The sequence below is a fragment of the Hermetia illucens genome, chromosome 5 (genome assembly GCF_905115235.1).
Source record: "Hermetia illucens chromosome 5, iHerIll2.2.curated.20191125, whole genome shotgun sequence".
Lineage (NCBI taxonomy): Eukaryota > Metazoa > Arthropoda > Insecta > Diptera > Stratiomyidae > Hermetia > Hermetia illucens.
Genome location: NC_051853.1, coordinates 24,728,631 through 24,754,267, shown reverse-complemented (window position 1 = coordinate 24,754,267; position 25,637 = coordinate 24,728,631). Strand labels below are relative to the sequence as shown.

Genomic DNA, 25,637 nt, shown 5'->3' with positions numbered 1-25,637 from the left:
TTTCAGTCGAGGATCGTGCCTTCGCAATCTTGTGCAGGTAAGACTGAAAACTTCCAGGCTCACTTAGGAGGTGAGTAAGGAAATAGTCTCACCATGCTTATGATTCAGCCACGCATCTAAGTTGTCAATGAGCCGCGCAGTCCATCTGCCTATTGTGTCAATTTGCACCACCTCCCTTGCGTTTGTATATGACTTTACGATCCTTAGTAAGAAGCGCAACGCACTGTCGCGATCACCACCACGACCGGTTTATAGATAGTCCGATAGACAGACGCCACCCGTAAAGCTCCCCGCCCTCCCCGCGCTCTGTACTTGCTCCAGGTACTTACGATATACCTCCTTGTTAAAAGCATTAACCTATACCTCTTCGCCATACAGCAGAACAGACTACGTTGTACTAACTAGAAGACGTCGACAGCTAGATGTAGGACTCTCAATGTTTGTCATTAGCCGACTTAAGATCGAAACTCCAGCTGCATCCTTGTTTGCTACAGATTTGATTTGCTCGAAAAAACTTATCTTTGTGTCGAGAGTCAGCCTAAGATTTAGTTAGTTAGTTGGGGGAGTCGCAACTCCTAACACTCACCCACTTAGAAGATCGCCTATTCAGCGGCTTCTCGCCTACGGCGTTCACAGGCTTTCACAAATCTGAGAAGATTCTCCAGAGACAAAATGCGTAAACTCTTCGTTAAAGAAAATCTTATCAAGGTACCTTCGTCCGAGGTCTGAGGAGGCTACATACGAAGTACATCGCCGTCTCTTCCTCCTCCTCACAGCAATGACCCGTCAAAAGCCCAAATAGGATTATCATGCCCACAATTTCTCCATTCGTCTGCGTGAATCCTTGCCATTTCCCCCTTCAGAGCAGACTTGACAGTATATGGCCGGATGCCAAAAGCTGGTTTTGGCCCCACCATTGTGGATCCAGAACCTCGGCGAGCCAGTCTACCAGCTTCTTCATTACCAGCGATGTTTGAGTACCAAATCAGGAGTGTTTCGTTCAGTCGGCCAAATTTCAGCAGCACCTGATGATAACTCCACACCAACTGGCTTGATATGTCGTTGTCGTTTAGTGCTGATAATTCTGCCAGACTGTCGGAATGGTGCGAGCTCTCCATTTTTGTCTTCTGTTGGCAATGAAATGGCATACATTTCCGCCTAGAATATGGTCATAATTTTCCCGAGAGATTAGGCCAGTACAATAATCGGATTTCCTGAGAACATCCCTGCGCCCGATCCGTCTCTCATGACTGACCCGTCGGTGAAGATTATTAAGTCTGTAATCCGAAAAGACTCGTGGCCATTTATCGATCATTCTTTTTTGGTTATTACAATGGAGTATGTCTTCTCAAAAACGAAACCGGAAACCATATGGTCGGCGGGCTACGATCCGTCCTGGACTCAAGTCTTGCCTCTCGTCCTACTTGGCCTACGAACAACCCGCCGAGAGGAATTTGCTGCCAGCCCCGTGGAGCTAGCATGCGGGGAGAACCCAAGACTCTCAAGTGACCGGGTCTTCGACAAGAGATCGGCTCTCAGAGACTCTGGATTGCTACGTCTCCTGAGAGACAACCTACACCGCCTTAAAACCACACCTCCCACCCGACACAAATCCGCACCTGCCTGCGCTCCCAGGGAACTGGACTCGTGTACGCATGTCCTGATCAGGACTGATGCTGTCGGGAAGCCACTGCAGCCTCCATACGAAGGTCCGTACCGTGTTCTCGAGCGGGGAGAATATTTCTTCCAGCTCGAGATCGGGGGACACAGAAAGGCTGTCTCCTTGTCCAGGCTGAAGCCCGTTTGCGCCCCCAAATCAACGTCGCGTTCGCTTCGCCGAATAATGGGAAACGCAGTTCCGGGTTCAGTCGCTGAAACCCCTAGGTTTCATCTGGGGGCAGAGTGATGTGGCGCAACAGGGTTAATAACATTCGGAATTTATTTCGAATATTGGTAATTCGACTGACAGATGCCACCACTGGTGTTCTCCGTGGCGTAGTAGGCCTTGACAACCAATTTAGATTGTGAAATAATTGAATATGATTATTAAGTTGTTAACCATCGACCGGACTGGTCGACTTCATTTGTATATTATCTAAATTGTAAATCTAAATTGTAAAATAAATGAAAATGTTTTAATTTAATTAAATATACACCTAACTACCCTTGCGAGGATGTAGTCCTTACAGCTCCTAAGCTCGTTGCACTGCTCGGTATCATAACCGGATAGATTGGTGTCGTCATACAAGACCCATCCAACGGCTTTGACAGCCTTGGCTGCAAATGAAGACGTGGCAATTGGCCGAGCTCTCTTTGCAGCCATTTGAGCCGAAGAATTAGAATCGTCGCCGCTGCCGTTTTGGTTTGTCCTTAGCCGTAGATCCCCCGGACGAGCCTTTCTCGTCAAAATTGGCATAGCGCGGGGTTGTCTTTTGCCCAGAGGCGGTTTGCCCGAAGGCTGTTTGCTGCCGGAAGACGGGTGCTTATCCGTAGGAAAGACTTTAGCCTCAGCAGGTGGCGCCGATTAGAGCCCGGAGTCAGTAGTGCTGACAGAAGGGGACTGCTTCGGTTCGTCCGTTAGGGACTGGGTCCCAATTGGAATGCTTCCCTCTTGAATAAGTGCAGAATCTAGACTGAGGTTCTCCGTCGATGACCTCAGTTTTATGCTTTATTAGTTTAGTTTATTTTATGCTTTTGTTTTGTTTCTCTTTTTTGCTTTCCAATTTTTTCATAGTTGGCTGCCATGACCCTTTTTTACCTCTTTTTGCCGAGACAAGGCTAGTTGAAAGTGAGGGCTGCCTGGTACCCAGAGTTCACCCTCTAAGGCCACATCTTAACCCCTGTAACGATTCAACCCTTAGCACGGTAGGCACACCTTGGCTTGGTCTTCAGTTGCGAGGCATATTCAAAAGTAAGAGATCGAGGGTGCTGTCCAAAGAGTTCTAGTGGCGTCGAACTGCAGCGCAGAACAAATATAAAAGGAAAGAGTAAACGGGAAGTGTGCCGGAGGGGGACGGTCGGAAAGAATTGGGAAGTTTGAGTGATTAGGTCGTGTTGAGCAGAAGGGAACCTGCTAATAAGATGTTCAGACAAACTGTCAAACAATTCTTCATACATATATTACATTGCCTAATTGATTCGTTCCTAGGACGATTTCAACCCACTGAGAGGATTGAAAGATCAACCCTTCAAGTTGAGTGGAGTCAACTGAAGAAATCAAAAAATTGGGGCAGCAGATCATTCTCCAAATCTCTAACTATAGCAGGGGTTCCTCAGAGAAGTCTTAAATAGAGGTCTGTTTTTGTCATAATTTGAATGTGGAAATCACTGCTTTTATGGGCATATGGCTCGGGATTACATTTACGAATGGATTGGATTCGACACCGTTCTAAACCAAATTCCATCCGAATATCATCGTTGAACATGTCAACCATGCCACAGACTTTCAATGTGGTCATAATACCAACATTCAACTTAATGTCATCTAAGTATGTACGTCAGCAACAAAAACCAACCAACCAACAACATCAAACCGCACTGGTCAAACGGGAAGGATAAAGATTGGAGACTACAACTTTGAGATCGTTGATAATTTCTCCTATCTAGGGTCGAAAATCACAACCGATAACAGCTACGATGATGAAATCCGCCTATTTCAGCTTACAAAAATTGTTTCTCTCGAAACGTCTCACCATAGGGTCAAAACTCTTACTGTACAAGACAATGATCTTGCCAGTCCTCATGTATTCCTCGGAGACTTGGGTTCTTAGCAAGAAGAATTGCGAACTCTTGGCCGCGTTCGAGAGAAAAATCCTCCGTAGAACTTTTGGCCCCCTACATGAAGATGGATAATTCCGTAGCCTACATAATGACGGAATCTATGAGCGATACCATGACCGTCAGGTTGTGGATCAAATCCGGCTCAATAGCTTACGGTGGGCAGGCCACTTAATCCGTATGGATGAGGATGATCCAGCCCGGAAAGTGCATAAGGGCAATATCTATGGTAGAAAAAGAAGACGAAGCAAACCCTGCCTAAGATGGAGCGATGGCGTAGGTCAGGACACCAGACAGCTTTTAGGGATATCGAATTGGTGGACCTCGGTGCAAAACCGCGATATCTGGAGTTCCTTATCAAGGCAGGCCTAGAACGGATACCCCTTGTTGCGCCGTTGATGATGATGATAAGTAAGTGCGTCAAGTATGTCAGCACCCTTATTTGATTGCGAAACCATGTCCTTCATTCACACTTAGTATTATTACTAATACTACCAAAGCCAAAGGTCAGATTGAAAGAAACTAAACTCTGAAAAATGTTTTTTTTTATTATTAATAATTCCTTAAAAAATATTCGAGTCAAAACAACAATTTCCATGAAATTATGGAATTCAATACAAACTTCAATTTTTTTGAGATTATAAGATAAGTACGTCAATCATGTCGGCGAAAAAAAGAATTCGATTAGCACAACGAATCGCTAAATAATTTTTCATATCATGGGAATCAACTTTGGTGTTAAAAATCCTCCAGAAAAGTTTTCCCTCTTGACGTATTTAAAAAAGACTCCAACTCCTTTGAGTGGAGTATATGGTCGTGGAAAAATTGATCGCATGTCCAGGAGTGATGATGACAAAGTAACACAACCACTGGATATCGATGTTGTTTCCTTGAAATTAATAATCGGGTCGCTGTAAACAGATAAAATATTTTGTATTATTTCCATGAACAAAAAAAGAAGAACAAAGAAACAAAAAAATCTCAATTGATAAATTGTGAAACTTGAATTGAATAATGCTCAGCTCAGAATGTTGACAAAAACTAACGTAAAATCTTGATATCCTTGACTTAGGCGGCATTTACGATATGCATGATGAAATGCCATTTAAAGTAGAGAACTTAGTGTAGGACGACATAAAAGTATATCATGTAGCAACGTCCTTATGATATTTTCCATTTATTTTTGTTGATCACAATTTCAAATCGACTTTACAAAGATAAATTAGCCTATCTCGGCTAAGAACACGTCCAAAACTAAACAATCACCGGTGAGGTATGAATTGCGAAACCCTTCAGCGACGTGGCCAGGATTCACTTATGTGTGGCAAACAGGCGCCGAAGGTGTGAACCAGTGTTGAGGCCAGACTTGATTTCTATTATGCGATCCGCGGGACCGAGCCCGGCTGATTAAATGGGCAGTTGATCAGCTGGACACTGGGAGATGGTTTTTGATTTTCGAGGAAAGAAGGGTTGGAGTGTCTTGGCGTGTGGCTCGTACTCGTTAGCCTAGTATTAAGGTCTTCACTCAAAATTGTCGTGATGATGGAAACAATTTTTGTTATTTGAAGTTGAGACAGTTTTTATTTGTATAATATTTGCGCGAAAAGAAATAGGGCGCGATAACTTTCGTGTGTCAGTTGAACCCATTCACTGCTACCTATTGTATTAGCCATCTGTAAAAAATTAAGTCCTGAAGGTGCCATACAGAAATGCGCTTAAATAGTGAACTTATATTAGCTCCTTAGATCCTTCAGTGATATTCAGCGAAGTCCCCACGAACGTATGGAATATAACGACAAAGACTACATTCGGCCCATCTTACCATTACTAACAATCATTTCTGTGCTGTAGCTTCTCATACAAACAAGAAAGGGAAACATTACCAACAAAACTCAATAACGCCTGTATCCGTACCTTTTCGACGGTCAGAGGTTCGGCAAAGCAGGAGGTCAGAAGAAGGATCGCATCAAGGGATTGTGCCAAATGAGTAGTATAGTAATGTATAGAAGTGCCAAGCATTTAGACTCAGATGATCTTATCAACTTAAAAATAAATATAGAGGGGCTCTGGTAGTGGTGGTCGTTGGGAGAATCCATCGAGAACTCCCCGCAACATCGAACACATGGTTTGAACGAGACTGTGTGAGAATCCCAGGACATCAAGGGTGAGGGATTTGGGTACAATATCTGTAGTTAACAATAGTATGAGAACTATGATCACTTTCTCGAGACGCCATTTTTTTTTATTTCCTAATACTTGTAAAAGTCTATTTCGGTCATAGCTTAACTGTGGAGGTCACCAATGCTGTGTTGGGCATGCGGCTGGTGATACCCTTTGCAGATGACTTGAATTCGACACTTGTCTTGCTCTTTGTAACCCATTGATCGGACTCCACAGCTCTAACATTATTGATCTTAAGGTGGTGCGCATTGACCCTTCCACTAATAACGACGTACAGAATTTGTAGAGGGTCGGTAAACAAATGACTAGTCTAGTGTCTGCAGGGTCCTGCACCGTGTCGTTCTTAGAAATAAGGGATATGAAAAGTGTATGGAGAATCAGCTGTGTCCCGTACAACAACATTTCGTTGGTATGCCCCGTTTACCGACAGTGGAGAGAACATGGAAGACGAAGAGAAGGGTGGCCGATCAGCGAGCACGAAAACTCTCGAAAATATCGCTCGTGTAGCCGATGTTTTGAAATCCGATTGTCGATGTTCGTACAGGAGAAAACGGGGATACCAAAAACCATCATTCAACACATATTGCGTGAAGATTTGAGGAACAGAAAAGTGTGGCTTCGTTCACGCCGAATATCTGCTCTGAATGATCTAAATTTTTTGGATTCGATGATAATTGGTGACAAGAGCTGGTGCTTCGCCTATGATCTGGAAACGAAGCGCCAGAGGAGGTTCGGCGTATTCGGACACCTTCAAAAAATGTCGGTTTCAAAAGTTGAAAGTGAAGACAATGCTCATTATTTTTTCGTAAAGGGATCGTTCACCACGAATTTGTTCTGAAGAATCGGACTGTCAATGCCGAGTTTTACAAACAAGTTTTGAACCATTAATGTAAACATATCGCACGTGTGAAGCCAGAATTATGGAAAGACCGTAACTTTTCCCTATTCCACGATAATGCTCGGCCTCATATGGTCACTGTTGCTCAGCAGTTCCTGGCTAAAAAAGGTGTAACTCTAACTAAGTAAGCCATTCCGCTACTCTCTGGATTTGAGTCCCCCAGACTCCCTTCCCTTTCCAAGGTTGAAATTGGAGATGAATGCAACGATTGAAGACATTCAAAAATTTATGGGACGCACCTCAGTGCTCCTCATAATGCTCGATGCCAGAAATACATTCAATTCCGTAAGATGGACAGATATGCTAGGCACATTAGAAAACTTATTCCACGTGCCAAGCTATCTCTTGCAGATATTGAGGGATTATCTGAAAGACCACTCCCTGCTTTACGAAATGTTAGAGTTCCAGATGAGGATGGAGATCGCGTCGCGAGTAGCACAGGGATTCGTCTTACGGCCGGACCTCTGGAACGCTTCCTACGATAGCCTGCTGAGACTCGATATGCCCGAAGAGTCCTACCTGTTTGGTTATGCAGACGACGTTGTGGCACTTATTGTTAATCATGGTTTCAGCCTTGCGCAGGAAAACCGAAGTAGAGAAAGAGAATCCCTACATTGCGTACCATATCGATCGGCGAGTTGACTATAGAGTGCCTAAAGAAGTACAAGTCGGCCATCAGGACCGCCAAGAGGTGGTCTTGGTTGGACTATTGTCAGAACATTGAAAGCACCAGTGAATCCGCGAGGCTCAGTAAGATTCTGTCCAAGGAACATAAGAGTCCATCCTTTCCTAAAAAGTCGCAAGGCTCCTGGACGGAATCTTACTTTCCCGCCAACCGAAGATAGGATTGGCTGGGCTATAAACAGCTTCTCCGCATATAAGTCTCCAGGCCCAGGTGCAAGATTGCCGGTGATGTTACAGAAGGGTTGTGCCGGGACTGCATCTCTTTTGGATACGTACCACAGTCCTGGAGGCGCGCGCAAGTGGTTTTCATACCGAAAGCGGGCAGGCGCGGTCATGAGCTCGCGAAGGACTTTCAACCAATCAGCCTGATCTCTTTCGTGCTGAAAACCGTAGAGCGTGTCCTGGACATTCACATAAGGACGATTATGGAGAGAACGCCTTTCTCTAAGTCCCAGCATGCCTACCTCAAAGGAAAATCCCCGGAAACCGCCCTCCGTGAGGTAATTGGCACGGTTGAACTGTCGTTGCAGTACAAGCAGTATACCCTAGCTGCCTTCTTGGATAAAGAGGGAGCTTTTAACCACGTTAGTACCAACGTTATCAAGGAAGCCTTGACCGGTATTGGATTGGAGGGGTATCTCACGCATTGGATTATATCCATGCTATGTGCCAGGACAATCCAGTTGGATCTGGGAGGCAACCACTTGACCAGCAGCGGGGTGCAAGTGGTGGCGTATGCCGACGACTTGGTGATATTAGTATCAGGGATGTTTCCGTTCATTATGGGCGACATCATGGAAGGAGCGTTGCGAAACGTGTGCCTGTGGGTCGCAAGATGCGGACTCTGCATAAACATAACCAAGACAAGGATACCTGAATTCCACCTACCACGACTGAATGAACAAAGATTGGTTCTTTCTTATAATGTAAAGTATCTGGGTATAATCCTGGATCCAAAGCTAAATTGAAGATTGAACATAGAACTGAGGGTTAAGAAGGCGTGTATAGCCTCCTATTCCTGCAAGAGAACCTTTGCAAAGAAATGGGGTCTGCGGCCGAAGATGGTTCTCTGGATGTACACCGCTGTAGTGCGTCCTATCCTCTATTGCTCCTCCCCCTAAACCTCCACATTAAATACGTTGCAGCGTACAGTGCTGTCAGACTACGTGAGTCCGGATGCTGGGCAACGAAGTCCTACGGCCACAGCAACATCCTAAACTAAGTACCTCGGGAAATCTGGGCATTCCCCACGGACTATGCCACACCCAAACTGAACTTCACGAGAAACTTTGCTATGGACTTTCCATCCAGGGCAAAGTGGAAGATCGGCGGCGTATTGCAAGCTTATGACTCAGTATTGTTTACCGACGGATCAAAGATGACCTGTGGAGCGGATGCGGGGGTTTTCTCGAATACTCACAGTGTATCCAAGCCGTATGGTCTCCCAGGTTTCGCTAGTGTATTCCAGGAGGAAGTACTGGCGATATTGGAAGTCTGCCGATGGCTGGAACGAGATTCGAGCCCCACGCGTAACGTAGCCATTCTGACCGACAGTCAAGCGGCCATCAAGACCTTGTACTCGGCGACGACATCTTCCCCGCTAGTGGGGCAGTGCAGAGACGCGCTGAACCGTCTGGGCGGCACGCTCAAGGTCACCCTCCTCTGGGTTCCCGAGCATAGGAACATAGAAGGGAATGAACGGGCTCACGGATTGGCCAGGCGGGGTTCTGCTCTTGGCAGCCCTTCGGTGTTCCGCTGGCGGCTGTTGGGGGCCGAGTCTACTCGCACTACCTAGCAGCCGCGAGCCTAAGAAGGCAAAGGCTTACGAGCTGTGCCAAGTCAAGGAGAATTTGGCCCGCTTATAACATAGCTCGATCACGAAGAGCTCCTGTACCAGCCGCGTGCAAATGCATCCAAGATTACGGCGGTCTGCACGGAGGACTGGCCCATGGGAGACCATGCCGCTAGGCTCGGCATACCCTACAATTCACATTGCCGAAGCTGCGGAGAAGGAAGGGAAACCTTCATACAGCTCTAGCTACAGTCAGGCTACGGACACTGGGTAAACTATTCTTTGGGGACCTCAGAGAGATTTCTAGCGGCATGGTGGGAGAGCTGGTTTCCTTCGTGAATACTACGGACTGACTCTGAAGATCCGAGCCGGCTAGACTCTGCCTCCCTGCTTCCATAACAGCAGTCACGGTTTTAGGAGTTTGTTGCATCAAAACGGCGCACTACAGCGCCAATTGGGCTCCTCGGAGCGGCTACTGATATCTATCTTGCTACCTGCGTACCATATCGATCGGCGAGTTGACTATAGAGTCAAAATCAGCAAGTAAATACCTTGGTTTAATGATAAACTCGAAAATGAGCTTCTTTGAGCAAATCAAAGCACCTGCAGAGGGGGCTGGAGCTGGAGTCTCGGCCTTGAGTCGGCTAATGGCGAATGTTGCGGGCACTATATCTACTAAGAGACGTCCCCTTATGGGAGCAACGCAGTCGGTTTTGCTCTATGACGCGGATGGTATGGGCTGATGCCCTTGACACGGTGCGCGTGTTGCGCATTATGTTCGGGCTCTTCTTATTGCGGAAAGGATTGAACTAGGCCGGCGGAGGGGCCGGATGGCAAGGGGCTCCCTGAACTAACAACTCCCTTCCGCCTCTCCCGTTGATGAAAGGGATTCCCTGACTTGAAGGGTCCCAAAGCCGGGAGGGGAGAGGGCTAGCCCGAAGTAATGTGTCAAACGGTTCCAGGCTAGTTCTCTGATGACAGGGAGGTGTTTAGTTGGTAGTGCGACACTGTTGCGGAAGCCTAACACTTTGTGCGTAAACGTATTCACCTACCCTTCTCCCGAAAAAAATGGGACGGACCTTGAATGATCCGCCTTAAAACTATGTCGCGTAGAACAATAGAAGAATACAAGCTTTGTATTTTTAAACAACAACTCATAGAGTGTTGGAGGTAGATTCTCCTAAATTGACTAAGAAGTACTCAGTATATTCCGAAATAACATAATTTTATTATAGATGCTTTCACTTACTTGCACATTTCGGTAGATCCTATCCAATCAGGTCCCTCCTTTTCTGTTGGTACTAGAGTTCCTTCCGGGAAACGTATTTCATTGAACCTTACCATCAAACTAAGCTCAAGCTTGTTGTAAACTAATTTTACTCCGGTTACAGCGAATGGAAAATCATATTTTATACTTGTAAGATGGAAGGCAAAGTCGGTTCCTTTTAACTCCATATAATCAGTTTCCGTAACGTTTTTATCGTTAAGTGAGAACTTTTCAATTGGCTTCCATTTTGCGGACCGTTTGATTACATTTCCACCCCGTCCCAATTGTCCTTGCATGATCTGTAGATGATAGATGTTCTTATGCTTTGTAAAGCGAAACGTTAACACGATCCTGACGGAGACAAAATATTTTCTAATTATTTTCAGAAACTGATTAAGTACTATCTCCCGGAAATCGCGGAGAACAACAAAATAATCCTTTGCCGAGGATATGATTTAGACTCTATCCGCAAATTTCAGGGGAATTTTTTCGCTCACGCTCTAATATACTTACTTATTCGAATCAATATCTGACGTGACCTCCTTCAAACTGAAGTAAACCTTCTCTTGCAATTTCGCAGGAATTCTCTGATATTTGCGAGGAGTCCACTTTTTAGGATCACATAGAACGATTTCTGTATTGTCTGTGCGATTTTTTGCCTCAATAAAGTTACTCATGGTTGAATTGTAAAGTTGTATGAACTTGGACCTCAATTGACTTGGAAACATATAATTAATTCCTGTAAATAAATCAATATATAGTTTTGTCAGACTTCTAAGGAATCAGCATTTCATCAGCACCTTCTTTTTCAATAGCAGCAACCATGTATGAGAACTCAAGGAGAATATAACTTCGCAGCAAGGTATATTGAAGATGATAATAGACGCGGTCTAGAGTCCTAAGCTCCGAAGTTAACGAACACTTTTTTCGTAGATCCTGTAGAAAAATATTCAAAAAAATAATCATGTAAGTTTGGAAAACAAATGTAATGGGATTTGTTTCAGCCCCACCTGGATAAGCACGATTTACTGCTTAGAGCAGCGAGGAGCGCTATAGCTCTAGTCAGTTGCGGGGGTGAAGACTGGACTAGAGATGAACAGCTAAATAGCTTTAACTCGGCTTCCAGTGCAGTGTAAACGCTATAGCACTGGCCTGACCAGTCTTATATGGAGAAGCTTACAAGCCTTCTGCCGAAGATGGCAGCAAATGTTTGAACTATCATGAAGCTAAAGGCACAGGTAAGACGAAGGAAGCCCCGTCCGGACACGATTATTATCGAAAGCAGAAGTGACCTTCCTTACGCTGAGATTCTGCGGAAAGCCGACGTTAAGTGGTCTAGGTAACAATGTCAGAAGGATGAGGCGAACGCAGAAGGGAAAACTTCTCTTGGAGCTCCAGAAGACACAAAATATAAGATTTACAATATAAGGATCTCAATGAAGTGACATCGAAAGGAGAAATTTATACTCCTCTGAAGGAGCAATTCAAGTTGCAAGAACTTGCCGAGGAGTATATTGTTGTAGTGTGGAAATTCTTGGATCTCCTGAATCTGGGGTGCCTCCCCGTTCAAACGAGGTATCTCGCGTGGGAATCGCACGATTTTGCATTTTTGGCCATTTTTCCGACCCAGGTATCGTGCCTAGACCGGGTACCGGTTGTTGCGCCGTTGATGATGATGAGGTATCGTGCCAATTTGCAATTTTCCCCGATTTCAGCCAGACCCTCCAGTGGCGGATTTCCCCCGATATCTCGCGTTCCCGATGTCGTAGCGTGGAAATTCTTGGATTTCCTGAATCTGGGGCGCCTCCCCGTTCGAACGAGGCATCTCACGTGGAAATCCGATGATTTTGCATTTTTCCCCATTTTTCCCACCCAAGTATCGTGGAAATTTTCCTCGATTTCAGCCAGACCCTCCAGTGGCAGATTTCCCCCGATATCTCGCGTTCCCGATGTCGTAGCGTGGAAATTTTTGGATTTCCTGAATCTGGGGCGCCTCCCCGTTCGAACGAGGCATCTCACGTGAAAATCCGACTATTTTGCATTTTTCGCCATTTTTCCAACCCGGGTATTGTGCAAATTTTCAATTTTCCTCGATTTCAGCCAGACCCTCCAGGGGTGGATTTTCCCCTGATATCTCGCGTTTTTGATGTCATAGCGTGGAAATTCTTGGATTTCCTGAATCTGGGGCGTATCCCAGTTCGAACGAGGTATCTCTCGTAGGAATCCCACGATTTTGCATTTTTGACCATTTTTGCGACCCGGGTATCGTGGAAATTTTCAATTTTCCTCGATTTTAGCCAGACCCTCCAGTGGAGGATTTCCCCCGATATCTCGCGTCCCCATGTCGTAGCGTGGAAATTCTTGGATTTCCTGAATCTGGGGCGCCTCCCCGTTCGAACGAGGCATCTCACGTGAAAATCCGACGATTTTGCATTTTTCGCCATTTTTCCAACCCGGGTATTGTGCAAATTTTCAATTTTCCTCGATTTCATCCAGACCCTCCAGTGGAGGATTTCACCCGATATCTCGCGTTCCCGATGTCGTAGCGTGGAAATCCTTGGATTTCCAGAATCTGGGGCGCCTCCCCGTTCGAACGAGGCATCTCACGTGGAAATCCGATGATTTTGCATTTTTCGCCATTTTTCCGACCCGGGTATTGTGCAAATTTTCAATTTTCCTCGATTTCAGCCAGACCCTCCAGTGGAGGATTTCCCCCGATATCTCGCGTTCCCGATGTCGTAGCGTGGAAATTCTTGGATTTCCTGAATCTGGGGCGCCTCCCCGTTCGAACGAGGCATCTCACGTGGAAATCCGATGATTTTGCATTTTTCGCCATTTTTCCGACCCGGGAATTGTGCAAATTTTCAATTTTCCTCGATTTCAGCCAGACCCTCCAGTGGAGGATTTCCCCCGATATCTCGCGTTCCCGATGTCGTAGCGTGGAAATTCTTGGATTTCCTGAATCTGGGGCGCCTCCCCGTTCGAACGAGGCATCTCACGTGGAAATCCGATGATTTTGCATTTTTCGCCATTTTTCCAACCCGGGTATCGTGCAAATTTTCAATTTTCCTCGATTTCAGCCAGACCCTCCAGTGGAGGATTTCCCCCGATATCTCGCGTTCTCGATGTCGTAGCGTGGAAATTCTTGGATTTCCTGAATCTGGGGCGCCCCCCCGTTCGAACGAGGCATCTCACGTGGAAATCCGATGATTTTGCATTTTTCGCCATTTTTCCGACCCGGGTATCGTGCAAATTTTCAATTTTCCTCGATTTCAGCCAGACCCTCCAGTGGAGGATTTCCCCCGATATCTCGCGTTCCCGATGTCGTAGCGTGGAAATTCTTGGATTTCCTGAATCTAGGGCGCCTCCCCGTTCGAACGAGGCATCTCACGTGGAAATCCGATGATTTTGCATTTTTCGCCATTTTTCCGACCCGGGTATTGTGCAAATTTGCAATTTTCCTCGATTTCAGCCAGACCCTCCAGTGGCAGATTTCCCCCGATATCTCGCGTTCCCGATGTCGTAGGGTGGAAATTCTTGGATTTCCTGAATCTGGGGCGCCTCCCCGTTCGAACGAGGCATCTCACGTGAAAATCCGACGATTTTGCATTTTTCGCCATTTTTCCGACCCGGGTATTGTGCAAATTTTCAATTTTCCTCGATTTCAGCCAGACCCTCCAGTGGCGGATTTCCCCCGATATCTCGCGTTCCCGATGTCGTAGCGTGGAAATTCTTGGATTTCCTGAATCTGGGGCGCCTCCCCGTTCGAACGAGGCATCTCACGTGGAAATCCGATGATTTTGCATTTTTCGCCATTTTTCCGACCCGGGTATCGTGCAAATTTTCAATTTTCCTCGATTTCAGCCAGACCCTCCAGTGGAGGATTTCCCCCGATATCTCGCGTTCCCGATGTCGTAGCGTGGAAATTCTTTGATTTCCTGAATCTGGGGCGCCTCCCCGTTCGAACGAGGCATCTCACGTGAAAATCCGATGATTTTGCATTTTTCGCCATTTTTCCGACCCGGGTATCGTGCAAATTTTCAATTTTCCTCGATTTCAGCCAGACCCTCCAGTGGAGGATTTCCCCCGATATCTCGCGTTCCCGATGTCGTAGCGTGGAAATTCTTGGATTTCCTGAATCTGGGGCGCCTCCCCGTTCGAACGAGGCATCTCACGTGGAAACCCGACGATTTTGTATTTTTCGCCATTTTTCCGACCCGGGTATGGTGCAAATTTTCAATTTTCCTCGATTTCAGCCAGACCCTCCAGTGGAGGATTTCACCCGATATCTCGCGTTCCCGATGTCGTAGCGTGGAAATTCTTGGATTTCCTGAATCTGGGGCGCCTCCCCGTTCGAACGAGGCATCTCACGTGGAAATCCGATGATTTTGCATTTTTCCCCATTTTTCCCACCCAAGTATCGTGGAAATTTTCCTCGATTTCAGCCAGACTCTCCAGTGGAGGATTTCCCCCGATATCTCGCGTTCCCGATGTCGTAGCGTGGAAATTCTTGGATTTCCTGAATCTGGGGCGCCTCCCCGTTCGAACGAGGCATCTCACGTGAAAATCCGACGATTTTGCATTTTTCGCCATTTTTCCAACCCGGGTATTGTGCAAATTTTCAATTTTCCTCGATTTCAGCCAGACCCTCCAGTGGAGGATTTCACCCGATATCTCGCGTTCCCGATGTCGTAGCGTGGAAATCCTTGGATTTCCTGAATCTGGGGCGCCTCCCCGTTCGAACGAGGCATCTCACGTGGAAATCCGATGATTTTGCATTTTTCGCCATTTTTCCGACCCGGGTATTGTGCAAATTTTCAATTTTCCTCCATGTCAGCCAGACCCTCCAGTGGAGGATTTCCCCCGATATCTCGCGTTCCCGATGTCGTAGCGTGGAAATTCTTGGATTTCCTGAATCTGGGGCGCCTCCCCGTTCGAACGAGGCATCTCACGTGGAAATCCGATGATTTTGCATTTTTCGCCATTTTTCCGACCCGGGTATTGTGCAAATTTTCAATTTTCCTCGATTTCAGCCAGACCCTCCAGTGGAGGATTTCCCCCGATATCTCGCGTTCCCGATGTCGTAGCGTGGAAATTCTTGGATTTCCTGAATCTGGGGCGCCTCCCCGTTCGAACGAGGCATCTCACGTGGAAATCCAATGATTTTGCATTTTTCTCCATTTTTCCGACCTGGGTATTGTGCAAATTTTCAATTTTCCTCGATTTCAGCCAGACCCTCCAGTGGAGGATTTCCCCCGATATCTCGCGTTCCCGATGTCGTAGCGTGGAAATTCTTGGATTTCCTGAATCTGGGGCGCCTCCCCGTTCGAACGAGGCATCTCACGTGGAAATCCGACGATTTTGCATTTTTCGCCATTTTTCCAACCCGAGTATCGTGGAAATTTTCAATTTTCCTCGAAGAACCTATGCCAGTACTCAAACAACCACAGTACGAGTACCACCGGAGGCAGCACTAAAGTTGTTGGCGGCCCGAAAGGCCATTTTGCAAGGGGTGCAATAGAGACCCCAAATGCCTATTGTGCGAAATAAAGGAGGGACAGGGTAACCAGCATGTTGCCGGAAATGGTAAATGTCCGGAATTGAGGAAGCTGCTGTCTGCAATCAGAAAATGAGGTTTATTCAAATAAATCTCAATCATTGCATGTATACAGCTAGTACGCCCCACCAAGTTTGACATTGTCTCGACCCAAGGGGACGAAGTCCAAAGGTGATTGTGGTGATTTCAACGCTTGGGTCCTTGAGTGGGGTAATAGAGACTCAAATCCAAAGGGGCGCAGTTTATTGAAAGCTTTTACGTAGATGGAAAGGAGACCTTTACAAATAGAGACGATCATCCCAAGACGTATGGAATCCTGCTAGGCACCATAAGCTGTATTCAGGAGGAACTTCGAAGGTTGGAGCGCTTACGAAGGCAGGAAGGGAACAACTCTTACCGTAAGAGTGAGCCGGATCTATAGAGAGTTCCGTGGGGCATAGCGAGTGAGAACAGGTAGGTGACTGGATTAAAGTTCCTCACTGTGGTTTTCGGTGCTTTCCACCAAAAAATAAACCGAGTTTAATGAGTAAAAATCACGCGTGTTTAATCTGATGAGCTGCTCGGGGAAATCTAATTCAAAACTATAACCATCGGTGGCCGTAATTGGCGGGAATTATCTTGCCGGGATTGCTAGCACTTGAGAAATTTAAATAACATGCGCAACAGAAACCCTTATGTGTTATACGTGCATATATTCAAGGGAGCTTAGAGTTCTAAGATTTACTTATCACATAACTTCCATTACTTTCTCAAGTTCAGAGTTCTTACCATGCCAGTCTTGTTAGCGATGGACTCAGAAGCATATTTAATCGCGGAAAAATATTGGTTAGCATTTTCGAGGATATCTGAGTGTGGAGACAAGTCAATGCTTTTTGTTAGATTGTTCAATACCAGGCGACGGAGTGTTTGGAAATGAACCCCCACATCTCTCGAGACCAACAGATAGTCACCCGCTTCACTCCACTGTTTCACTTTGCCGAATCTAAACTTCTTAACACCGACTCGATGTTTCAACAAGTAGTCCTTGTGTCGATCGCACACGTATTGCAACCACCGATTCTTATCGAACTTTGTTATGAAGTTGTCGAAAAGCTGCTTCCAAACTTCGTTTTCCACAAGTATATATTCACCGAAATTTTTACATAAATTGGGGGTGAGCAGATACTTTGGCGATGCTTCTACGGCTAAAACTAAGAGGAATAGTGCGATACCTCTTTTCATTCTAAATAGTAACGAGTACGTCGGGATTCCGTTTTTCCGAACAGAAGTCTAGACTAGGAGTGACTAACTAATTTCGTGTAATTCGATTAGTAGACCAACTCTGGATTTGATTTGTTAGTTCAGCTGGATAACGTGACTCAGTGGCAGATTAGGAGATATAGACTGAATAGATATTTACATATTTATCAAAGATTATTCATTACCCTAACCGTGCCTATCATCATTGGCGGCCGATAACATCAACTATTAGTCAGAGGGATTTGCCCTACATTTTTTAGATTCATAGCGTAGAGTGTGCTTTAGCGCCAGATACGTATCAATGAAAAATCATCAAACGAAGAAAAAAAAAGTTGAAAACCGGAAACTTAACGCGTCAGGTATGAACGGTTTTGTGTATTTCTTCTGTAAGTATAATTAAGTGCACAACTGTTCCGTTTCTTCGTAGTCCGTAATGTGCATGGATTTAGCATGTCAGATTACTTACTTAAGTGTGATATTGATATTTAGTGTTTTAAGTGGCAGTAAATTCAAACCACACCTACGCGCCATCGCTGGCGATTACTTGAAATGAGCTTCAGCTCCCCCTCCCCACACGACTTCTCGAGACGTTTGCACTCCTCCTGTACTGTTCTGCGCAAAGCGCCTTTGGGGTGACGCACTCGGGGAGAGTGGATTCCACTGGATGGCATAGCCAGCAATGTAATTGTCGCCCCTTGTCAATGTGTGACCTATCCACTGCAACTTCCGTCTTCCTATCACATCGCATACGAGTGCCAAACCTGTGCGCCGACCAAGTTATTCGTTTAAGATAGTGTCAAGCCAGTCTACTCTGATAATACCACGCAGACAGGTATTGACGAAAGCTTGAAGCTTTTGAGTAACACTGAAGTTAACTTTCCATGTGCTACTTCCATATACCAACACGAAAAGAACACTAGCACAGAGTAGTCTCAACTTGACCTTGTTCTGCATTTCCAGATTTTAAACAGGGCAGCCCTAAGCGGATCTGGCGCTATTAATGCGTCGGGTAACATCTAGTTCCGTGGCGCCATTGGCAGAAACCACGCTCCCTAGATATACAAATTGATCGACGCTTTCGATGCCCTGCCCATTAATGCAGATAGGGAGAGTGCAATGACTCGTTAGACTCAAAACCTTGGTTTTGTTGGTGTTTATCTTCTGTCCAACTCTACTTGCCTCTCTTTTCAAATCTAAAGCCATTTGGCCAAGATCCATGACCCGGTGAGAAAGCAAACAGATGTCATTAGCGTAGTCGAAGTGTTTGAAGAAAGATATCATCGTCTATTGAATTCCTCCTCGTCCTCCGAACAAGTCAGCATGAAGGATGTCACTGATTATTCTGTTAAGGAAAAGTCGCAATGCGTCCTTAAAGAACTATTGTGTCCTCTTTACTGGTTATAGTGTACATAGTATCTCATAGTATCTCAACCGTCAGGAACTTTAGTATGTTCCCTGCTTCACATCTTTCAACTTTGCATCTGGTATTAAGTGTTCTCCCAGATGCCTCGACCTACTTTGCACAAGTACCGAATACTGTTCCAGGACGTGTATAGAGGTTTCATCACACTCCGCATAAAACCTGCAGGCAGTGTCCGTAGATATCCCTAGCTTCCTTGGGTGATAGTTTAGCCGACAGTGACCAGTGATAATTCCCACTATGATTCGGAGGTTCTTTTTGGTGAGGTTTAAACAATCCTTTGTGCGCGTAGGCTCGTATCCTCAATGAGCACTCTGGACTGCTCCATCCCTAGTAGGCCTGCCCAGTATAGTTCCCTCAACCGTTCCTCTTCATTTCTTAGAGTCATAGCCATGAAACCATTTCCGATTTCACAGAAGGGTTCTGGCCCGTGTAAAGGCGTCCCTGCTCCCTTCTTAGCTAGTTCGTCCGCTGCCTCGTTGCCTTCCAACCCAGTATAGCTTGGAACCCAAAGTATCCAGACCTTGTTGGACGAGCCGAGTGTATTCAGTCTCTCAAGGCATTCCCACACCAGTGTAGAGTTCACCTGGTTGGACCTAAGTGAATTGATCGCTGCTTGGCTATCGGTAAGAGTAACTATGTTCTGCCCCCCGTAGTTCCTTTGGAGATGAAAGGCACATCTGTCTATGGCGTATATTTTCGCCTGGAATATGCTAGTGTACCTGTCTATTATCTTGAAGTACATTTTCCTTGGACCAATGACACCGGCATCCGCTCCCTCTGCTGTGAGGGATCCGTCAGTGTACCAAGTAATCAGTTACTGGTTTAAGCCGTATGTCGTAGCCACGGTCTACCAGTTGGCCTTGTTACTCCAACGTGTTTCAAACTTCTTATCGAAGTGAAACCTTGTTGTCATATTATCCCTTGGTATCAGTAATTGGAGTACCGCCTAGAGAGAATATCAATCTTCACTCACTTCACTCCCGGCCATCCTGAATATTGCCCTCCTTCCCTGCATCTGTATGTGCAGATGGAGAGGGGTTAATCCCAGAAGGACCTCCAGAGATGTCGTTGGGCATGTGCTCATGCCCCACTAATACACATGCAAGCCAGTCTTTGGAGTTTGTGTGATTTCTTGGCTTGTGTGCTGAGTTCGGTTCTTTCTGTCAAGATTACCACTCCATAGGTAATCATTGGCCTTGCTATTTCAGTATATATCCAAAATAGTATCTTCCTGCTATGGACTTACAAGTCATCAGAGCCCTCGTGGCCTTCCGACATGTGTTTTCCAGAGTAATTTTTGGTCTAGCGTAATTCCCAAATATTTGACCTCTGTTTCTCGTTTCACCTCCATGTCATGTAATGTTATGACTGTCAGGTGATCAAGCTTACGCCTCCTAGTGAATGGTACTATGGTGGTTTTGGCTGGATTAATCCACAGTCCCACCTTCCTGCATCAGGCACTAGTAACCCTTAGTCCAGTTTGGATTCTATCACATAGGGTATCTTCATATTTGCCCGTACAGATTGAAACAATGTCGTCCGCGTAACCCTGGACTTGTATTCCAGTATTTGTTAGCACGTGCAGGAGTTCGTCCACTGCCATACTCCACATAAGCGGCGATAGTATCCCGCCCTGTGGACAACCTTGAGTAGTGTTCATGACAATAGAATTTGCACCTGTCGGTACTTCTATTTGCCTGCTTTCTAGCATTTTGCCCATCCAGAATGCCAGGGTGTTTCCCACTCCCTTGCGGCTCAGGGCGTCTTGTATCTGTGTGTGCGATGTCTTGTCGAATGCTCCTTCAATATCCAAAAACACACACAGTGCTATTTCCTTTGTTGCTATGACATCCCGTAATACATCTGTCAGCTAATACAGAGCAGTTTCAGTTGACCGTCCTGCCCGGTAAGGTAATATCAAAATTAAGACCGGTTTCGGAAAGTACTAATCGAGACCTTTCATTTGATACTCCACATAAAAATATTTGGTGAAATAAAATTTTCCATAGACCATTACCCTTACAGACTTTCCGGACTGGTTCTTCCTCATCCATACAGATTAGGTGACCCGTCATCATGGATTTCGTCGTTATGTAGGCTACGGAATCGTCCATCCTCATGTAGGGGGCCAAACATTTTTCGGAGGATTCTTCTCTTGAACGCGGCCAAGAGTTTGCAATTCTTCTTGCTAAGAACCCAAGTCTCCGAGGAATACATGAGGACTGGCAAGATCATAGTCTTGTATAGTAAGAGCTTTGACCCTATGGTGAGACGTTTCGAGCGGAACAGTCTATGTAAGCTGAAACAGGCTCTGTTGGCTGACAACAACCGTGCGATGATTTCATCACCGTAGCTGTTATCGGTTGTGATTTTCGACCCTAGATAGGAGAAATTATCAACGGTCTCAAAGTTGTAGTCTCCTATCTTTATTCTTACCGTTTGACCAGTACCTTTTGATGTTGTTGGTTTGTTGGTTAATGGTGTAAATGGGTCCTCGTAGTCTCCGTCTACATCAGAAGTAAAACTAAGCAATTGGGCCATAACTTGCAAATCTTGGGCAACTTCCAACTTCCTCGGCTTACATGATTCATGACCGATCAGCTCAGCCAGAAGAACTACAGCATCTGACGAACACCATAGCAACAAAGAAAGCAAGGAATACGCTTTGGGCAGCTCCGAAATCAACGAAAGAGGTGAGTCATTCTTTGATTTTATTATTACTTCAAACATATCGGTGTGTAACAGGGGCAGTACACCAACCTTCCATTTCCCCTGCTCGGAAAACTGTGACGGTTGCGAGGAGGTCCTTGATATCACCCTAATAACCGACAATGGGATTCTTAGGGTGGAGGACTGGAGAGTGTCTGACCAAAGATCCTTCTCTGACCACAGTTGGATACTCTTCAGTCTATATTTCGCCGCAGAGGTTTCCAAGCCCTTTAGAGACCCCACGAGGATCGACTGGAGAAAGTTTGGTCAAGTAATTAAGAACAAACTCTCCGGTGCGCAAATTGGTAAGATTGGCACGACAGACGAACTAGAGTCAAGGGTCGGGGCTCTGGGGAAGGCATTCGATACCGCCTTTAAAGTCTCGTGCCACCGTGGTGGAATGAAGATCTCTCTAGCCTCAAAAAGTTCACCAGAGAAATCTTCAACATCTGCTACAGGCAAAAATACTAGCAGTCATACAAGGATTGCCTGAAGAAGTACAAGTCGGCCATCAGGACCGCCAAGAGGCGGTCTTGGCTGGACTATTGTCAGAACATCGAAAGCACAAGTGAATCCGCGAGGCTCAGTAAGATTCTGTCCAAGGAACATAAGAGCCCATCCTTTCTTAAAAAGTCGGAAGGCTCCTGGGCGGAATCTTCTAGCGAAACCTTGGAGCTGCTGGTTCAAACGCACTTTCCCTCAAGCGAGAAGGACGGTGAGTCAGAACCTTGCTTGGAGGGTTTGCCGTAACCCCAGCTGTGCGAGACTATCAAATCGGTAATTACCGAGGATAGGATCGGCTGGGCTATAAACAGCTTCTCCGCATACAAGTCTCCAGGCCCAGATGGCATAATGCCAGTCATGCTACAGAAGCACCAGGAAAGGGTTGTGCCGTGGCTTGTTGAGATTTACCGGAGCTGCATCTCTTTAGGATACGTACCGCAGTCCTGGAGGCGCGCACTTGTGGTTTTCATACCGAAAGCGGGCAGGCGCGGTCACGAGTCCGCGAAGAACTTTCGAACAATCAGCCTGAACTCTTTCGTCCTGAAGACCCTAGAACGCGTCCTGGACATTAACTTAAGGAGGATTATGGAGAGAACGCCTTTCTGTAAGTCCCAGCATGCCTACCTCAAAGGAAAATCCACAGAAACCGCTCTGTACGAGGTAATTGGCACGGTTGAGCGGTTGCTGCAGTACAAGCAGTATACCCTTGCTGCCTTCTTGGATATAGAGGGAGCTTTTAACAACGTCAGTACCAACGCCATCAAGGAAGCCTTGACCGGTATTGGATTGGAGGCGTATTTCACGCATTGGATTATATCCATGCTGAGTACCAGGATAATCCAGTCGGATCTCTGAGGCAACCACTTGACCAGAGCTGTGAACAGAGGCACGCCCCAGGGTGGCGCCATCTCACTGGTGCTCTGGTTAATAGTAATGGACAAAATGGACGTACATTGGACAGCAGCGGGGTGAAGGTGGTAGCGTATGCCGACGACTTGGTGATATTAGTATCAGGGATGTTTCTGTCCATTATGAGCGATATCATGGAAGGAACGTTGCGAAAGCTGTGCCTGTGGGCCGCAAGATGCGGACTCAGCATAAACCCAACCAAAACGCAACTGATACTATTCACCACCACCACTAGGACAAGGATACCTGAATTTCATCTACCACGGCTGAATGAACAAAAACTGGTTCTTTCCTCTAATGTAAAGTATCTGGGTGTAATCCTGGATCCTAAGCTAAATTGGAGATTGAACATAAAACTGAGGGTTAAGAAGGCCTGTATAGCCTTCTATGCTTGCAAAGAAATGGGGTCTCCGGCCGAGAATGGTTCTCTGGATGTACACCGCTGTAGTGTGTCCGATCCTAACGTATGGCTCTATGGTATGGTGGCAGGCTTTGAAGAAAAAATACAATAGAACGAAGCTTAATAGGACTCAAAGAACCGCGTGTGCGGGTGCTACTGGGGCTCTGCAGTCCTGCCCGGCAGATGCTCTCAATGTACTCCTGCATCTCCTCCCCTTAGACCTCCACATTAAATATGTCGCAGCATGCAGTGCCGTCAGACTACGTGAGTCCGGATGCTGGACAGCGAAGTCCTACGGCCACAACAACATCCTAGATGAAATACTTCGAGAAATCTGGGCATCCCCCATGGAATATGTCACACGCAAGCTGAACTTCTCGAGAAACTTTGCTGTGGATCTTCCAACCAGGGCAAAGTGGAAGACCGGCGGCGTGTTGCAAGACTATGACACGGTATTCTTTACGGACGGATCAAAGATGACCTATGGAGTCGGCGCGGGGGTTTTCTCGAATACACACGGTGTATCCAAGTCGTATGGTCTCCCAGGTTTCGCCAGTGTATTCCAGGCGGAAGTACTGGCGATATTGGAAGTCTGTCGATGGCTGGAGCGTGATTCGAGCCCCAAGCGTAATATAGCCATTCTGACAGACAGCCAAGCGGCCATCAAGGTCTCGTACTCAACGACGACATTTTCCCGGCTGGTGGGGCATTGCAGAGACGCGCTCAACCATCTGGGCGGCACGCTCAAGGTCACTCTCCTTTGGGTTCCCGGGCATAGGAACATAGAGGGGAATGAGTGAGCTGACGGATTGGCCAGGCAAGGCTCTGCTCTTGGCAGTCGCTCGGCGAATACAGTCGGTGTTCCGCTGCCGGCTGTCGGGGGCGGAGTCTACTCGCGGGCATGAGATGGCGAAGGCTTACAAGCTGTGCCAAGTCAAGGAGAATTTTGCCCGCTTATAACATAGCCCGATCACGAGAGCTCCTGTGCCAGACGCATGCAAATGCATTCAAGATTACGGTGGTCTGCACTGGGCACTGGCCCATAGGGGACCATGCCGCCAGATTCGGCATACCCTACAACTCGCATTGCCGAAACTGCGGAGAAGGAAGGGAAACCCTCATGTACTTTCTCTGCGATTGCCCAGCTCTGGCTAGAGTCAGGCTGCGGACACTGGGTAAACCATTCTTTGGGGACCTCAGAGAGATTTCTAGCTGCAGGGTCGGAGAGCTGCTTTCCTTTGTAAATGCTACGGGCTGGCCCTGAAGATCCGAGCCGGCTTGACTCGGCCTCTCTGCTCCCATAACAACAGTCACGGTCTTAGGAGTTTGTGGCATCAAAACGGCGCACCAAAGCGCTAATTGGGTTCCTCAAAGCGGCCACTGATACCTACCTACCTTCTTCTCGATTTCGCACACCTCCTGGGCCCTCCACTCGCCGATGTTCTGGGTGTTCAGCACTTCATCAAAGTACTAAACCCATCGCTCCAATATGCCCATTTTTCCGGAAATCAGATTTCCCTCTTTGTCTCGGCAGGATGAGCATCGAGGTGTGTAAGGCTTTATCCTACTGACTTGTTGGTAAAACTTCCGCGCCTGTACTTTTCGAGTATACAGCCCTACATATAAATTGTTTGTACTGTACATGTATTCCTGTTTCTTTGCTTAATAAATAAATCTGAAATCTAAACCAATTCCTGAAAATGATTTCAAAATTTCCCTCCATCAGCGGCAGCCTGGCATTCCCATTTCCCGCTCTCCGACCTTGGCACCTAGCTCAGTGTCTTGCTCTCGCCAATCTGACGTACATAATGAGCACGAGTGAAGTACATAAACAAAATACCACCACGCACTGCGACTAGGTGTATGTACTCAGTCGTGCTTTTTTTCTTTACGTATCGCGACGCGTGGAGACAGGTACCGCGGCCAGTTCGCTGGTTCTGTTGCGATTCTAAATCGAATTTCGCGGAGCAACTCTGGCCCGGACTCGGGCCATTCTGCTCGAGGGTCGTGCGTGGTGGCCGCGTCCTCGTGAGTGAGTGCACGGCGCGCGGGCCCTTGTGCGCGGCTGGCCAGGACGCGAAAGGCGAGTCGTCATCGCCACGACCCGCCGCGGTGCTGCCTCGAGTCACGTCAATTTGCAAGAACGCGAGGTTCAGGTGGAGGAACGCCCGCGGCCCGTGAGGAACCGCAGGAAATTCCGCGGCGGTACTGCGGCCAGGAGTGCTGGCCCGGGAGCTCCGACATTTGATACTCACGCGAGTTGCCACGAGTTGGAAATATCCGGTCGCGGTTGCTTC

The 25,637-nt window shown here is 46.7% G+C and overlaps 2 protein-coding genes across 4 annotated transcripts in view; one reads left to right on the top strand and one right to left on the bottom strand.

Annotated features, from left to right (window-relative positions):
- Window positions 1-4,304: 4,304 nt before the first annotated feature.
- LOC119658448 lies at window positions 4,305-17,423 on the bottom strand. The gene is made up of 5 exons (XM_038065852.1): window positions 16,925-17,423; window positions 11,400-11,535; window positions 11,113-11,338; window positions 10,582-10,950; window positions 4,305-4,688 (listed from the first exon to the last, which is right to left on the bottom strand). Exons 1-5 carry the CDS (start codon window positions 17,375-17,377, stop codon window positions 4,490-4,492), a joined length of 1,383 nt encoding a protein of 460 aa, XP_037921780.1. The 5' UTR covers window positions 17,378-17,423; the 3' UTR covers window positions 4,305-4,489.
- Window positions 17,424-25,208: 7,785 nt separating this feature from the next.
- Window positions 25,209-25,637, top strand: part of LOC119657591 (E3 ubiquitin-protein ligase Ubr3) — a 114,962-nt gene continuing 114,533 nt past the window's right edge. Inside the window, exon 1 of one of the 3 annotated variants that reach the window (XM_038064573.1) lies at window positions 25,209-25,254. The gene's annotated coding sequence lies outside the window, so the exon portion shown is untranslated. Of the gene's footprint in view, window positions 25,373-25,637 lie in introns of all 3 variants that reach the window. The other 2 variants (XM_038064572.1, XM_038064570.1) reach the window with 2 other exon arrangements.

What these genes read in the sequence shown, in the direction of transcription:
- LOC119658448 (XM_038065852.1), bottom strand. Translation starts at nt 17,377, where the DNA reads ATGAAAAGAGGTATCGCACTATTCCTCTTAGTTTTAGCCGTAGAAGCA. An exon ending in TGCTGCTATTGAAAAAGAAG is followed by an intron (nt 11,339 to 11,399) that starts GTGCTGATGAAA and finishes ATTTATTTACAG; the next exon opens with GAATTAATTATATGTTTCCA. An exon ending in TCAGATATTGATTCGAATAA is followed by an intron (nt 10,951 to 11,112) that starts GTAAGTATATTA and finishes TGTCTCCGTCAG; the next exon opens with GATCGTGTTAACGTTTCGCT.